Genomic DNA, 14,673 nt, shown 5'->3' on the forward strand with positions numbered 1-14,673 from the left:
AGAGAGGTCAGGCTGGGGAGGGGATGTTAGATCAACAAGTTTGTTTTCCCTTCTGTATACCATAATTTCCATGCAAAAATCTTCTAAAGACATCTGAGTGAAAAGAGATGCTTGAAATAACAGTAAGCACTACACATGGAAACTGGTGAGTATTGAAAAAAACCCAGTCTCTGCTGTGCCACGCCACTATACAAAAGGAGATATTAATATGTGCATCACTGATGACACAACCTCCTGTTTCAGAAAATATGTGATGTGTGTGTGGCTAGGAGCCTCTAGGTGGATCATCTAGTTCATGCACCTTCTTTGTAGTGGGATCATTTTTGTTACCCTTAATCCTCTCTGAGAGGTTGGGTATCAAGACTGCAGCCTGGTACACTGAGGCAAAGTCATAACAACATATGATTTTAACACTGACAATGCCCCTTTAATTGGTAATCACAATGCTGCAGAACATCGAAGCACACAGATAGTACTAAAATGTTCCCTAGCCAACAATAATATACTAACAATTCTAAGAAAATAAAATTTGCATTGAAGTCATATTGAACATTAAGAATCTCAATTTAAAAACTATAAAAATTGCACCAAGAACATCACTCAACAGCATTAAAATGCACAAAAATGTAAAATGTGGCATTTAAAAATTTAAAATGAAAAGAAAACACAATCACTGCCTAATTGCAATAACTTCCATTTGATCTTGATACACTCCAAATTAGCAGCTTCAGTATGTCAATCAAACACCTCAACATTATTTTCATGATTAGTTGATCTGCAGGAAAAACGTATTGCTTCATATACTTTGACATGCCTGAAATAAACACACAAGAGAATCTATGTACTGTGATCTCTGAACAACATTCACCTCCCTTAAGATTTTTCACACACCATGTCCAAAACAATTAGCAACCATACAACATTCTGTTCAGACTTAGTCTGCTGAAGGAAAGGTCATCTGAAATGACTTCAACCAAATGAATGAAGCTGCTCAAGTATGTAATTTGTAATAAAAATTCGATGGGTGATAAAATATGTAGGTGAATTTTTGGCTTCAAATTCACACCTTGCATCCATTCATAGTAAGTGATATTTGAGATAAATTTTCTACTTTTTAAATATAATTTGCATATAGTATACATTTAAATTATAACCTTTCTCGACTACAGCAAACTTGTGGCAGTGTTTAGATACACTGAATGTGGAGATAAAAGGTAATAAGATAAAGAACAGATGATGTTTCTGTCCTAAACTGCCATTAATAACTCAGCCCTGATCTTCGAATGATCATAAAACTTGTAATTTTCCACAAAGGTAAAAATGGAACCACTGACACTGACAATCTGCTAAGTCCATTTTGTCATTTTAGTAACAGCATCTCCTTCTTATCACTTCCTGCTGCTATCCCTGTAGAGAAATTTCCTGCTTGGAAGTCTTCTCTTTGCAAGACCTCATCTGGGATAAGCTAAAGAATAACCAGCATGGGATGGAGAAATCAACAAACTACTCCCACCTAATGGGGGAAGCAATTTTCAATCAAGCTGGGATGAGTTTTCAAAGGGGCTTGCTGTGGTTACAAAGCAGGCGGTGTTCTCTACAGACAAGGTTCATTCTCTGAGGAAGCGAAGACATTTTTTCTCAGCCTAACCAAGTCACTGAAACTTGTCTGTTGTTACTTTGCGATAATATATAAAGAAATGAACAGAAATTAAATTTATCATGAGGCTCTCAGGCAAACTCCAGTTTGTTCTTGATTTCTTTCAAAGCATTGAATTAAAAAGCTTTGTACACCCACACAGATTGAAAGAACATACTTATATCTCTAAATTATTTATAGAATAAAAAGCAGACCATTTAAGGATTAAACTCATTTCTCATTAGTATATATACAATCCTACATACCTAGTGATGATACCCGTGTGATAAATTGTAAAACTATGTTATAAACTACATTTACCTGAAGCCCCTAAACACTTAACCTAACTTTGACCACTCTACCCACACTCTGCCCCCATTAATCCATCTGTACTTCAACTTGAAACATTCTAAACCTTAGGGCAATGCCATCAGCCTCATTTAGTATTATTAACAGTTTGTAAATCAATCACCAAAATAGCAGTTTTCTTCTTTCCTACCAAATGTGGAATTTTGGATTCAAAATTACACTGACCCAAAGCTAAGAACAGACATATTTAGTACGGGACAAGTGATAGATTTAAGGTGACACTAGGGCTAGAAATGGTTGCCTCACATCACTGGAAAGGGAAGAGTCTCAGCTTCTGTCTTTTGCTTGTAGCCTTGGAAAGTCCCAGTATAACCGGACTCGAAAATCATAGCATTTTTATGTATTGAAAGAAATTTTACTGCATTTTAACAAGATTTTTAGAATGCATTCATTTTCTTCTTCTCTCCCTCAGAGGCCTGTACAGTTGGATTCATGTACTAAGAGATCATGGCTTTACAGATAGACAGATTAAAATAAGTCTCAATAAAATTCATAAAAATTGTCTGAAATATTTCTAAAATACTTATTCTGTTATGTGTGACATATACAGGACACATGGTAGTTTGTTTTGATGTGACGTGAAGGCTTTATTGACACTTGTTTGGAATGACCTGCAAAAATCATTTATGGCTTCCAATCATGGTTTCAAATTATATTCCAATTTCATATTAAGCAAGCCCTTAAACCAAACCCCATCAAAATGTACCAACACTCACTCTCTCCTTCTCTGTGTCTTTGTATATATCTATATCCGTGTGTACATACATCTCCAAACACATAAGAGTTAACAGGAGTCAATAGTAGCTCATTTTGTCTATAGAGAACCGTTTTCCCGGAGACAAAATTTAGTATTTATGTAAGTACTGGCTAGATGTATGACGGCTAGATGTACTAGAAACCGAGCATGTAGGTGGTCTGCAGCACACCTCTGCAATTTCAGTTTTTGGCCTGTCTCAGAGAAGGAACACTGAAAGCTTCTGAGTCCTGTGGTGGATATGCATTAAAGACAAATACAAAAAGAGGAGCTCATTTAGACATGAAATTGGGCCTCCAGTGGAGAAAACATTGTCCATCGATTTAAAAGTGACACACAGAGATTCCATCTACGTTTCCCTCTGTTAAAAAATACTTTTTAAAAGAGAAAGAAAATGATTTGTAGTATGTTACGATCTTTTTTTGCATTATAGGTTTTACTGGCTTAAAGTGTCTATTTGTCTAGTTATAAATTGATGTAGAACTTATCTTGAATTTCCTCAAACCTGACAAATATAAAAAATCTTGTGCTCTCTTTCCCTCCCTAACTCTTCCTAGGTTAAGTATTTTAATTTCCCCCATATGTTAAACAAACAATAATGAATCTTATTAGCACGTATATACCAAGAGTCATCATTCATATTAGCTAAGTTAATATATCACATCTGGCAGAGACTGCAGTCTGTACAAATCAAATAGCAGCTGCTAAATATCAAAAACTATATTTGAAATGAGTGGTTTTGGTGTTTGTTTTTTTTAACATTTTATGGGAAATGTGGTCTGCTTAAATTTTAATCCCAGCAAAGAGAAATTATTTGCCTGTTGTATGCAGATTAAGTTAGGAATTTGTTTATATACTAGTACCGTGTTTTACTGAACTAGCATTGACATAATCCTGCTGTCTTACTAGTTGTGATTCATTTTAAAGCAAAGGATTTGGGTTCATAGCCATGCAAAAGAAATTTCAGTTTGATAGCAAAAACACATAGCCCATCTTCAAAGATGCTTTCAATTTAATGCTTAAAATGGATAATAAAAGTGCAAGTGAAAGAATATTTTGCAGGCATTTTTCAAAGGAACAAAAATGTTAACATGTGATTTTCATTTAGTATGAAATCAAAGCATTGTGAAAGCAGAAGTCTAAGTATTTCCACGTGTTTTCTTATTTATCTGGGTATAAGAATACCACTGCTTGTCTATACTAATATTTTTCTTTTCATGATCACACGACTATTGTTCTGACCTGTGGATTTATTCACTTACAATGACTATTATAACTAGTTTAAAATCAATATTTAAATCAATTGATCAGAACTCTATAAACCAGTGGTTCTCAACCGTTCCAGACTACTGTACTCCTTTCAGGAGTCTGATTTGTCTTGCATACCCCAAGTTTCACCTCACTTGAAGACTACTTGCTTACAAAATCAGATATAAAAATACAGAACTGTCACAGCACACAATTACTGAATAATTGCTTACTTTCTCATTTTTACAATATAATTATAAAAATAAATAGACTGGAATATAAATATTGTACTTACATTGCAGTGTATAGTGTATAGCAGTATAAATAAGTCATTGTATGAAATTTTAGTTTGTATGGAATTCACTAGTGCTTTTTAGGTAGCCTTTTGTAAACCTAGACAAATATCTAGATGAGTTGATGTACCCCCTGGAAGCCTTCTGGGTATCTGTGATTGAGAATCACTGCTATACACATCCTGCTTATCAAACATTTCTAAACTCTGTGAAACAGGTGAAATCAGTGTAATAATCATCAACTACTCTGGATCACACAGGTAATGGTCAGTGGTAGCTACTACAGTGAGTACAATTAAAGCTAACATGCTCTATCTCAGATTTTGCTCTTACTCAAACTTTTCCCACACTGTGTACTACAACCCATAAGTAGTGGTAAAAATAACCCTGATACTTCACAGACTTCTACACTGTAGAACTGAAAATCTGGGCATTAATCCAATGGCATGTGGCTCAACCCAGAAAGCCCATAAAATAGCTCTCTTTTCCAAGCTATCTCCAGTTCATGAAAGAACTTCAGTGCCCAGCACACTGATCACATAGGATCCTAATCCGGAACATGTCTCCCATAGTATGACCTGGAAGACAGCAAAAGGTGACATATCTGAGAGAAAACCTGCGAATCAAAGGAAAAAATCCTGGTTTTGCAGCAGTTTGTGGTGGGAGCACACTACAACTTCCAATGGAGGCAACATCAGTATATAAGGGCACTGAGTATGGGAGTAAGGGGACCTAGGTTCTATTCCTAGCTCTGCCATTGACCTGCCAGGTAACTTTGGCAAATCACTTCAACCTCTCAGTGCCTCTGTTGCCCTTTCTGCCCTTGGTCTGTCTCATCTGTTCAGACTGTACCCTACCACGTGTGTGCAATGGTGACAAACGCAAATGAACCTAAGCTTGGTTGGAAGCCTCCAGCTATTACTGTAAAACAAATAATAAATAGTAATAGACTCCTGCCCCCTCACCTACCACACGCAAACTGATTTTTAAACCCCCATCCTCCTCCTCCTGCACCTTCACCCCCTACTCCGTCCCGTTCTGCCCACAAGAGAGAGAAATGCAGGACCCAGACATCTTCAAATTTTAGCAAACACAAACATTTAACATTTAGACAAGCAGTCCCCACTAGACAGGGTCTGTTGAGACCAGCTGGAGATTCTAGGGGACCACAGCTATCATGATAGAAATGTCATGGAGGGGAGAAACAGCTTTTGGCTTAGCAGGCCCCGACCCTTTGTTCTCTTTGGCTGACCAGGAAAAAGTTTCTTACAAACTACCTACTATTCCTTCCCTTGTTGACTTTCATGCTAGAATCCATTAAGCAATCCATGACTTGGCTATGGCCACATACCACAAACACTCTATTAAAACTACCCTAAAATTATCTTTCAGGGTGGGTTAGCTTCATCACATCGCAGTGTTGTGTAAAGCAACTTCAGAACATTTTTGATGTTGCATCATGAGGTGAGGATAGAAAATCATGAATGGTGTGGAGAAAGTAAATAAGGAAATGTTATTTTAACACAAGGGTCACCCAATAAAATTAGACAACAGGTTTAAAACAAACATAAGGTAGTACCTCTTCACACAATACACAGTTAACCTGTGGAATTCATCGCCAGGGAATGTTGTGAAGGCCAAAAGTATAAATAAGTTAAAAATGGAATTAAATAAGTTCATGGAGGATAGGTCCATCAATGGCTATTAGCCAAAATGGTCAGGGGTGCAAACCCATGCTCTGGGTGTCCCTAAACCTCTGACTGCCGGAAGCTGGTACTGGACAACAGGAGATGGATCACTAGATAATTGCCCTGTTATGTTCATCTCCTCTGATGCATTAGTATTGGCCGTTGTTGGAAAACAGGATATTGGGCTAGATGGACCATTGGTCTGACCCAGCATGGCGATTCTAATGTCCTTATGTTGAATATCTGCCTCGTGATATTGGAACAGACTTGCTTTTTCCAGAGGTCAAAGTTGTAAAGATGGTGACCTTAATTTAAATCGGAGGTGGGCAAAATATGGCCCACGGGACCATCCTGCTTGGCCCTTGATCTCCCAGCCAGGGAGGCTAGCCCCTTGGCCCGTCCCTGCTGTTCACACCTCCCCCGCAGCCACACCGCCACATGGGCAACGTGGCTGGCTCCAGCCAGGCTGAGTGGCTGCGAGTTCCTGCTGCTCTGAGCAGCATGGTAAGGGGGCGGCGGATAATGGGTAGGCAGTCCTGGGGGGCAGTCAGGGGGTTGTTGGAGGGGGCAGAGGTTCTGGGGGGTGGCAGTCAGGGGATGGGGAACAGGGGGGGTTGGATAGGACGTGAGAGTCCCGGGGGGCCTGTCAGGGGATGGGCTGTGAATAGGGGTCGGGGGCATTCAGGGGATGGGGAGCAGGGGGGGTTGGGGTCCTGGGGGGGGAAGTTTGGGGTGGGGGGTCCTGGGAGGCGGCAGTCAGGGGACAAGGAGCGGGGGGTGTTGGATGGGTGGGGAGTTCTGAGGGGAGCAGTCAGAGGGCAGGAAGTGGGAGGGGGCAGATAGGGGGTGGGGGCTAGGCTGTTTGGGAGGCACAGCCTTCCCTACCCGGCCCTCCATACAGTTTCACTCCCCGATGTGGCCCTCAGTCCAAAAAGCTTGCCCACCCCTGATTTAAATCCATATTGAGCCACCGGCTTGCTGTACAAAATAATGTTAATAAAGCTGAGGCAATATAAAAAAAATTTTCCATGACTATTCTCTTGAATAATTAAAAAAAAAAGTTTAATATCCTGTGGCCTGTGTTTATGCCCCTGTAGGCTTGCTTTCCGCCAATATTCCACCAAACAATTTCACTGGCAGGAATGGTCATGGAAACAAAGTATTTAAATTGTCTTTCTGGGTGATGTTGGCAAGCCCCTTCACCTCTCAGTGACTTTTCTGGATTGGGTGCCAAGGAAGAACTCATACTTGAAGACTTCAGAGCCCACAGTGCAGTAAGAAAATTTTACATTTTTAACATGAGTGTTCAAATTAGAAAACTAATCCTAAAATTTGCACATCCAACCAGGGAACAAAATACCATGTGACCTACATGCCAAATCAAAGCTAACCAACAGATTGAATTTCGAATTTCAAGTATCTTATAATTTCAGCAAGCTGCTTATGATTGACTACTGGATAGGAATTATCCACGGAAATTATTAACTGATTCATTTCAAGAAAATTCACAAACAGAAAATGTTAAATTTGTTATATACATCATTCACTTTGGACTGCTATCTTCTTTAGTCCTCCATGTAAGTCATTCAGTAATATTCTATGTCCAATGGTAAGAGAGTCTACACACAGCAGTATCCTGCAGAAGATTACAGATTCTCTTTTTTTAAAAAAAGCTGTCAATTCCTTAGATTGCATCTTTATTAAAAATGTAATCTAAAGCCATTCAAAACTACCCTAAAAAAAGCTTTGAAGCCAGTGCAATCACCCTCACATCCCTTGCTATCAGTACCAAATTATTAGAAGACAAAAGCTGCATCTCTTCCTGTATATAACAAAAAGTTATAAAAAATAATCGGCATCTATCATTCATGATACAGATAATCAACATAAGAGAAAATAACACTGCCAACCTCATCAGCAGGCAAACCTCTCCCCGTCTGGTAATACACCCCACATGAAATGTCAGTGCTGTCCTCAGTATATGCATATAGGTTAAAACTATTCAGTATATGCATATAGGTTAAAACTATACTGCATGGGCTCAATTTTCAAACATGCCGAGCACCTATGGCTCCAGTTGAACTCAATGAGGAATATAGGTGCTCAGCACCTGTAAGAAATTCAGGCTCCTTGTGAAAGGACAGCTCTATTTCTTCCATAGGGCAAAGATTCCATGTAAACTAAAGATCTGTATGAATTACCTCTAAAAGAAGTGATGAGAACTGATACTTCTCCCCTTGGGCAAAATATCAGTGTTACTCCAGGGGGGATTCTGCGCCCCTCCAGGGGTGCAGAATTTATAACTTCTGCAGATTTCATGGCTCCTCTGCAGAAAAATTGGGGAGCAAAGAAATCTGTGGGGAACACATGCCACTTCTGCATCAGCCTGGGTGTGTCTGTTGGGAGCAGCCAGCCGCAGAGAAGATCACGACAAGGGGGAGGAGGGAGGCTGAGCGTGCATGTGTCTGTGGAGAGATGTTAAGAGGGTGGGGCTGGGCATGTGCCTGTGTGTGAACAAGTGAGAGACACTCACTCTGTCCCTCCCGCTTGCTGTTGTTGCGTCCTGGACTTGGAGGCATAGGTCTGTGTGAAGCAGGCTCTGTCCCTGAGGCAGAGCAGAAATGCAACAACTAAGCAAGCAGGCTGCTACGGTTCCCTTTGTTAGTTAACTAAGCCTCCTTTACCTTGCCAGAGTGGTGTAAAGGAACCTTATTGTAAATGACACTAACGGAATCCTCACCTAGGAAGGTCTATGTGCTTTCTCCCTTTTTTCCCCTGTGTCAGACAGGCACAATGGGGTTAGATTACAGCTAGTGATCTATTTTACTTATCCATTTAAAAAAAATGCAGGACAATGATTAGCAAAACTGTATGACTTTCATGTGTGAAAGTCTGAGCAATTTAAAGCGAAATCTACTTTACAGAACACCAAACACCAAAATAAAAGTAATGTAATTTAAATGAAAATCCAGGATTATAACTGGAATGCAGAGTATTGGTTTTTATGATTTTTTTCTGTACAGCAGTTTAAGTAAATTACCAAAATAAGTGAAACTGGTGTTATTATATTGCATTATTTTGACAAATAAAATATGCAGATTTTGGATTTTTTGGCGCAGAATTCCCCCAGGAGTAATATGTAAAAGTATTCAGCTATTCCATGTTCCAGGTTTATGCAAAAGATTAAGCAGTCAAATTCAAACATACTCTGACAAATGGCCAGAGACGAATAGAAGGTCAGTGCCATGTTAAAGACATAGCAAGAGGATATCAAGGAAAGAACCATGACTGATATTTTAATGAAAATGCTTACCACTTGCAGTGCCTTTCAGAGGACGGCTCTCCAATAAATTTTCAACTATCAATCATTTCATTCCTGAACTCTTCACAACTAAAAGCAAATCATGTCTTTCTAGGTAATTGCTGGTATATTTTCCCCCATCGTTTTAGTACTTGAGTGCTTCACAAACATTGATGAATTTCTCCTTACAACACCGATCTGAGGCAAGGAATATTATCCCCTTTTTACAGGTGGGAAACTGCACACAAAAAACTCATGGAGGAAGTCTTTGTCAGAGCCAGGATACAAACCCAGATCTGACGACCAAACCAGTGCCTTAACCCCAAGACCATCCTTCTATTTTAGCTGGCCTTAGGAAACAAGGTATTAATCAAACCTCACAAGCACCCAATTTTGGAGGTAAGGTTCATTTATGTCAATTTTACAAATGTGGAATACAGAAAGACATATAAAAGCGTACAGAGAGACTGTGATTTTCCCATTGTTGCTAAGTAAACCAGTGGAAGAGTCAAGAAATGGAATCCAGGAGTTCCAATTTTCATTCTCTGACTCTGACCACTAGACCAGGGTCTTTTTCTTTCTGAGCCCCTCCTCCCCCAACATGCGATAAAAATTCCAGAGCCCATCTGTGCCACAACAACTGTTCTTCTGCATATCCAGTAGATTAAAAGCCAGAGCCGGCATTAGGGGGTAACAAGCAGGACTACTGCCCAAGGGACCCATGCCGCAGGCAGCCCTGCGAAGCTAAGTTGCTCAGGCTTCGGCTTCAGCACAGGTGATGCGGCTCAGGCTTTGTCTTTCTGCCCTGGCCCCTCTCTTGCTAATTTTGGCAGACCCGCTGAAACCTGCTTGTGACCCCCAAGGGGTTCTGGAACTCTGGTTGAGAACTGCTTCACTAGACCATGACTCTCTTTAATGTAAAATTCTCAGGTAGCTGGAAATTATTGTTTTCCTAGCAGTACACTGACATGCAGGTAACTTGCAGGTTTGAATTTGGAAAATAAACAGAGGAAAACAATTGTAAATGCAAAATAATACCCAAACACAATTAACTTTCAAAGAGAAGGGGGATGGGGAATTAATTGGCAGATGTTTTACACAGTATAATTAACAGTTTATTTCAATGCTCTATAAAAGATTAATTATGCTTCAAAACAGATATGTAATGACAAATTACTAGGTTTTTTTTACCAGGGTCAATCTCCTACATTCAAAACAATCATCCTGTGGAGCAACAGATGCAGCTCTTCCATTTTGTTTCATTATTGGCCATCAAAGTGGTGCAGCTAGTAGAATATGAAACCAAGGTTTCAAAATGTCATATAGGCAAGACCTATGGTTCGGAAGTAATTTGGCTTCTTTCTTGTTTATCAGTGAAACAGAAGGTAAGACCTTATGCTTAGCTGGGGCTTGGTTGCAGATAGAAATGAAGGTGTACTTCTTGGTGGGTGACTGATGAGCAAATTTAGATGCTGCAGGGTTAATGCCTTGGGGAAGTTCTTGATTGTTGTTATTATGGGAATAATCAGAGCCTATAATCTTGTGAAAGTGAGGGAAATCTAAAGTCATGTACTCTTCTGGACTGGCTGGCAAGGAAGGACTCATACTTAAAGAAAAATGAAGTAAAAACTCATTTTCAAATATTTGGGAGGGTCTGATTGTCTACTGCACTTCTCTACATGTACACTGGTATAACTCCAATGAAATTGAAGCCAATGAAATTTCATCAGCGTAAATCTGGAGTAATGCAGAATTGAACAATGCCCTTAGGTTTTTGCAATATTAATATCTACATATAGGTTCTATTCCTGGCTTGTGATTTCAACAGGTTTCTTAAAATTATATACACAATACAAAACTATCATGAATAACTGTGGCAGTTTTGTTTTTAAATCTAAAAGAGCAGATTTTTTGTATTTCACCTCTCTCTCCTGATCTACACAGATCCAGCATCTTCACTGCTCTTACTGTTACTAATTTCGCTCTGCCTTCTACTGTGAATTCCATGACACAAAACTTACAACTAGCATCATAAGAACCAGAAGTGGGTGCAAAAACAGAAACTGCAAGAGTACGAATCTGAAAGGCCAGACAGCTAATGACAAGAGAACTAAACACGGAATAAGGCAGAACGAAGGAGAGTGGGGAGAGGCAGTCAAAACAAACAAGATTTAAAAAACAAATAAACCAGTGACTGTGTTATTGATTTGCAGCTGGGGAAAATTGCCTTTGTAGAAATCTCTAAATTATACTGTATGTGATGGTTATAAAATATTGTTGGGTCACAATCACTCCAGCAGAAAGACCATTTGCAAAATGAAGGATCATTGTCCATTACAAATTCTCACTTCTAAATTCCCAAATTGAGTCCAGTTTTTATTCCCACCCAGGAATACATCTTCAACCATCTCTCCCTTTGACTACCACAACTACCTTTTCCATGGCATCCTCAAGTTTCAGGTTGCCAAACATATGGAGGAAGCTGCTGCCCAATTCTCAAGTGTCCAATAAATGCAAAAATAAGCCCATCTTTATAGAATTTCATTGCCCCATTATGTATTTCAGGATCCAATTAAAAATTGCCCACCTTGACTTGATTACTTTTAAAAGACTTGTTCCAATCTACCTCATGGACTTGCACTCTCTACTCCTCTTCTTGTTCCTTCTGCTCACCTAGACGCAACTTTCTTTCTGCACCTAAACTCACCCCTGTTGGGAAGGCGCCCCTGTCACATTAAATAACTTTTCTATATCTCACCAACTCCCCATCTTACTTCACATCCTGCCAAATCTCTCTTCTCCCTTGCCTCTAACTCTTAATATCTCCCTGCTCTCATTTATTATTTAACTTAGCAACTGTGTTACCTAACTATATGAAAGTTTTTGAGGTATCACTTGTAGGAAAGATACTATAGACATGAAAAGCATATATTGTATTATTTTATAATAATACTCCATAAGATGATGCATTTCTTGAAATAAATGACTAAGTATATTTTAGTATTCTTAATATTAAGAGACTGATATTTCTGCCTGGAGAGTATCAATGGATCTATGGAAATCTCTGTACACAACTTTGCCAAGGGATCTCAATCCAAACCTCCTAAAACTTACTACTTCCTTAACTTACATCACAATTCCTTAAAAATCACTTGCAACAACAAACAATGGCTTGAGATAAGGATACATGTCAGCCTTAACTTCAACTTAAATCACATAATGATTCTTTAAAATATCCTGACTAAATCCTCAGTTTATTGAATTGTTAGCTTCTGTCTTCTGACCAGGAAGCTTTCAAATAGTATTGCAAATTACATAATAAAAAGAAGTTTAAAATGTAAGGCTAGAGAGAGCCATCTACAGTATACAGAGTAACAGCCGTGTTAGTCTGTATTCGCAAAAAGAAAAGGAGTACTTGTGGCACCTTAGAGACTAACCAATTTATTTGAGCATAAGCTTTTGTGAGCTACAGCTCACTTTACCTGTAGCTCACGAAAGCTTATGCTTAAATAAATTGGTTAGTCTCTAAGGTGCCACAAGTACTCCTTTTCTATCTACAGTATAGAATGTGAAAGGAGGGTCTGTAAAACTTTAATTGATGGAAAAGTGCCATATAAATTTTAAAATATTTTGCGAGTCTTCTGAGATGTAAAAGACAAAGCTCTTACCGTTTCCTTTGCAATTTGTGACTGGCTTTGTTCTGCACTCTAAAGGAAGTAAAAAAAGAAAATAAATAAGAACATGGCTACATAAGACATTCACTGTCTATTAGCAGAGGGAAAGGGTCTCAATTCTGGCATGTCGCGGAGATGGGGGAGTGTAGGGAGCTGGTTGGATTCTGTGATCCACAGCCACCCGACCCTGGCACACTGTAAGAGTTGCACAGGCACAAATCTTATACCAGACCTAGGAACATAGCCACATTCACATCCCCTATCAAGCCCCGTGCCCTCCATTTCTGCCAAGAGTGATGAGGGTGTGGTTGGCACAGGACAAAGCCCAGCTGTCCACACTACCTGTATGCCAAAGGAGATTTCTCCTACTCAGGGGGAGTTCTCAGCTGACCACCCCTTGCTGAATTAAGGCCACTTTACATGGTACAAACCTGGACAATCTTGTGCAAACATTTTAAAGAAATATCTGCTGTCAAAATGGCCCACGCCTCTCTCAGCAGAAGCATGGCTTTGAGTTTGGCAATGGAATGGCCACACCCTGTGGTCGTGAGGGGAGAGGGAGTGCTCATGCTCAGCCACACCGGACCCCTTCCACTGCCATCAGCCTCTCCTTAAGCCTAAGTGTGCACGTGGGTACAGGCCTCAGGGGAAAAACATTCTTCCCCATAGGCCAGTTTGGAAGTGTGTTTGGGGAACCGACTAGTTCTTACAGGCCCAGGCCCACCCAGGCACCCAGGCCATCTTGCCACTACTGCTGCTCAGCCCTCCCTGTCCAGCTGAGGTATCGCCGAGCTGTGTTTCCAGGATGCTCTGGGTCTAGCCAAATGCCTTATTTGGTAGGATTTTGTCTCTCTAGTCCAAAACGGCAAGCTGGCTAGGGGTAGTTTATTTGGGGTTTTCTGGCTTCCTTGCAGCATCCTGGATACTCAGTTTTTTGGCCAAAAGGACTGGGAATAAGAATAGAAATTTAACGTTAGGAAGTTTTATGTGAACATCTAGTGAGCTACAACTTGCAGCCAGTGTCCAATGATGATAAAAGAATGAAAGGGTGAGCTCTCAGAGATAAACATAAGTAAGGGATTCAGGATATGCAGGTGGAACTACTACCTCACAAGGCAGAGGAGAGACCTTAAATCTGTATCTGCCTCCATCTTGGCTGAAACTGGGGACTGAACCTGGGGCCTCCAGAGCTTGCACTAAAGAGCTACTTTCTCAGAACTGTAACATAATTTGCATCCTCTGTGGACTGGGCACAAAGGAGGCATCCTCATTCTCCTCTTGGGGAAGGGCAAGAGGATTCAGAGGAAGTCTGTGTCCTATTGGTTAAGCTGAAGAGGACTAACCCATATTAACTGGCTATGTGGCATGACGCCATTTATCAACACAGTGGATCCAAGAAAATGCCTGGCATTTTGGGGAAGGGTGTGATAGTTCTATCACCACCGTCAGTTAGAATGAATAAAGTTGCAGCCTGGCACTTGGAATTCCTTCCCTGCATTTGTGTTTTATTTGCCTGAGCATCCTGACCAACGTAAGTGCAGGTTTCAATGCTGCTGGTGCTGAATAATTCTTCTCTCTCATGTGCACGTATGACAATACAAGTCATATGTGCACACGATTTTACAGCGAACCAAGACAGTCTTTGCTTAAACATTCCCTTAATTACCTATATATAAATAATACTGTGCACTTCCATAGCTCCTCCCAGCC

The 14,673-nt window shown here is 40.0% G+C and overlaps 1 protein-coding gene across 13 annotated transcripts in view; it reads right to left on the reverse strand.

Annotated features, from left to right (window-relative positions):
* Positions 1–14,673, reverse strand: part of PARD3 (par-3 family cell polarity regulator) — a 658,792-nt gene that overhangs the window by 215,616 nt on the left and 428,503 nt on the right. For 8 of the 13 annotated variants that reach the window (XM_084618459.1, XM_084618467.1, XM_084618470.1 and 5 more), the window contains one exon: positions 12,958–12,996. The exons of the other annotated variants lie outside the window; for them this stretch is intronic. In XM_084618459.1, the coding sequence (XP_084474585.1) occupies positions 12,958–12,996 (39 nt within the window). The remainder of the gene's footprint in view (positions 1–12,957; positions 12,997–14,673) is intronic. 13 annotated transcript variants of the gene reach the window in all.

The sequence above is a fragment of the Lepidochelys olivacea genome, assembly GCF_965140295.1.
Source record: "Lepidochelys olivacea isolate rLepOli2 genome assembly, chromosome: 2".
In the NCBI taxonomy this organism is placed as follows: domain Eukaryota; kingdom Metazoa; phylum Chordata; order Testudines; family Cheloniidae; genus Lepidochelys; species Lepidochelys olivacea.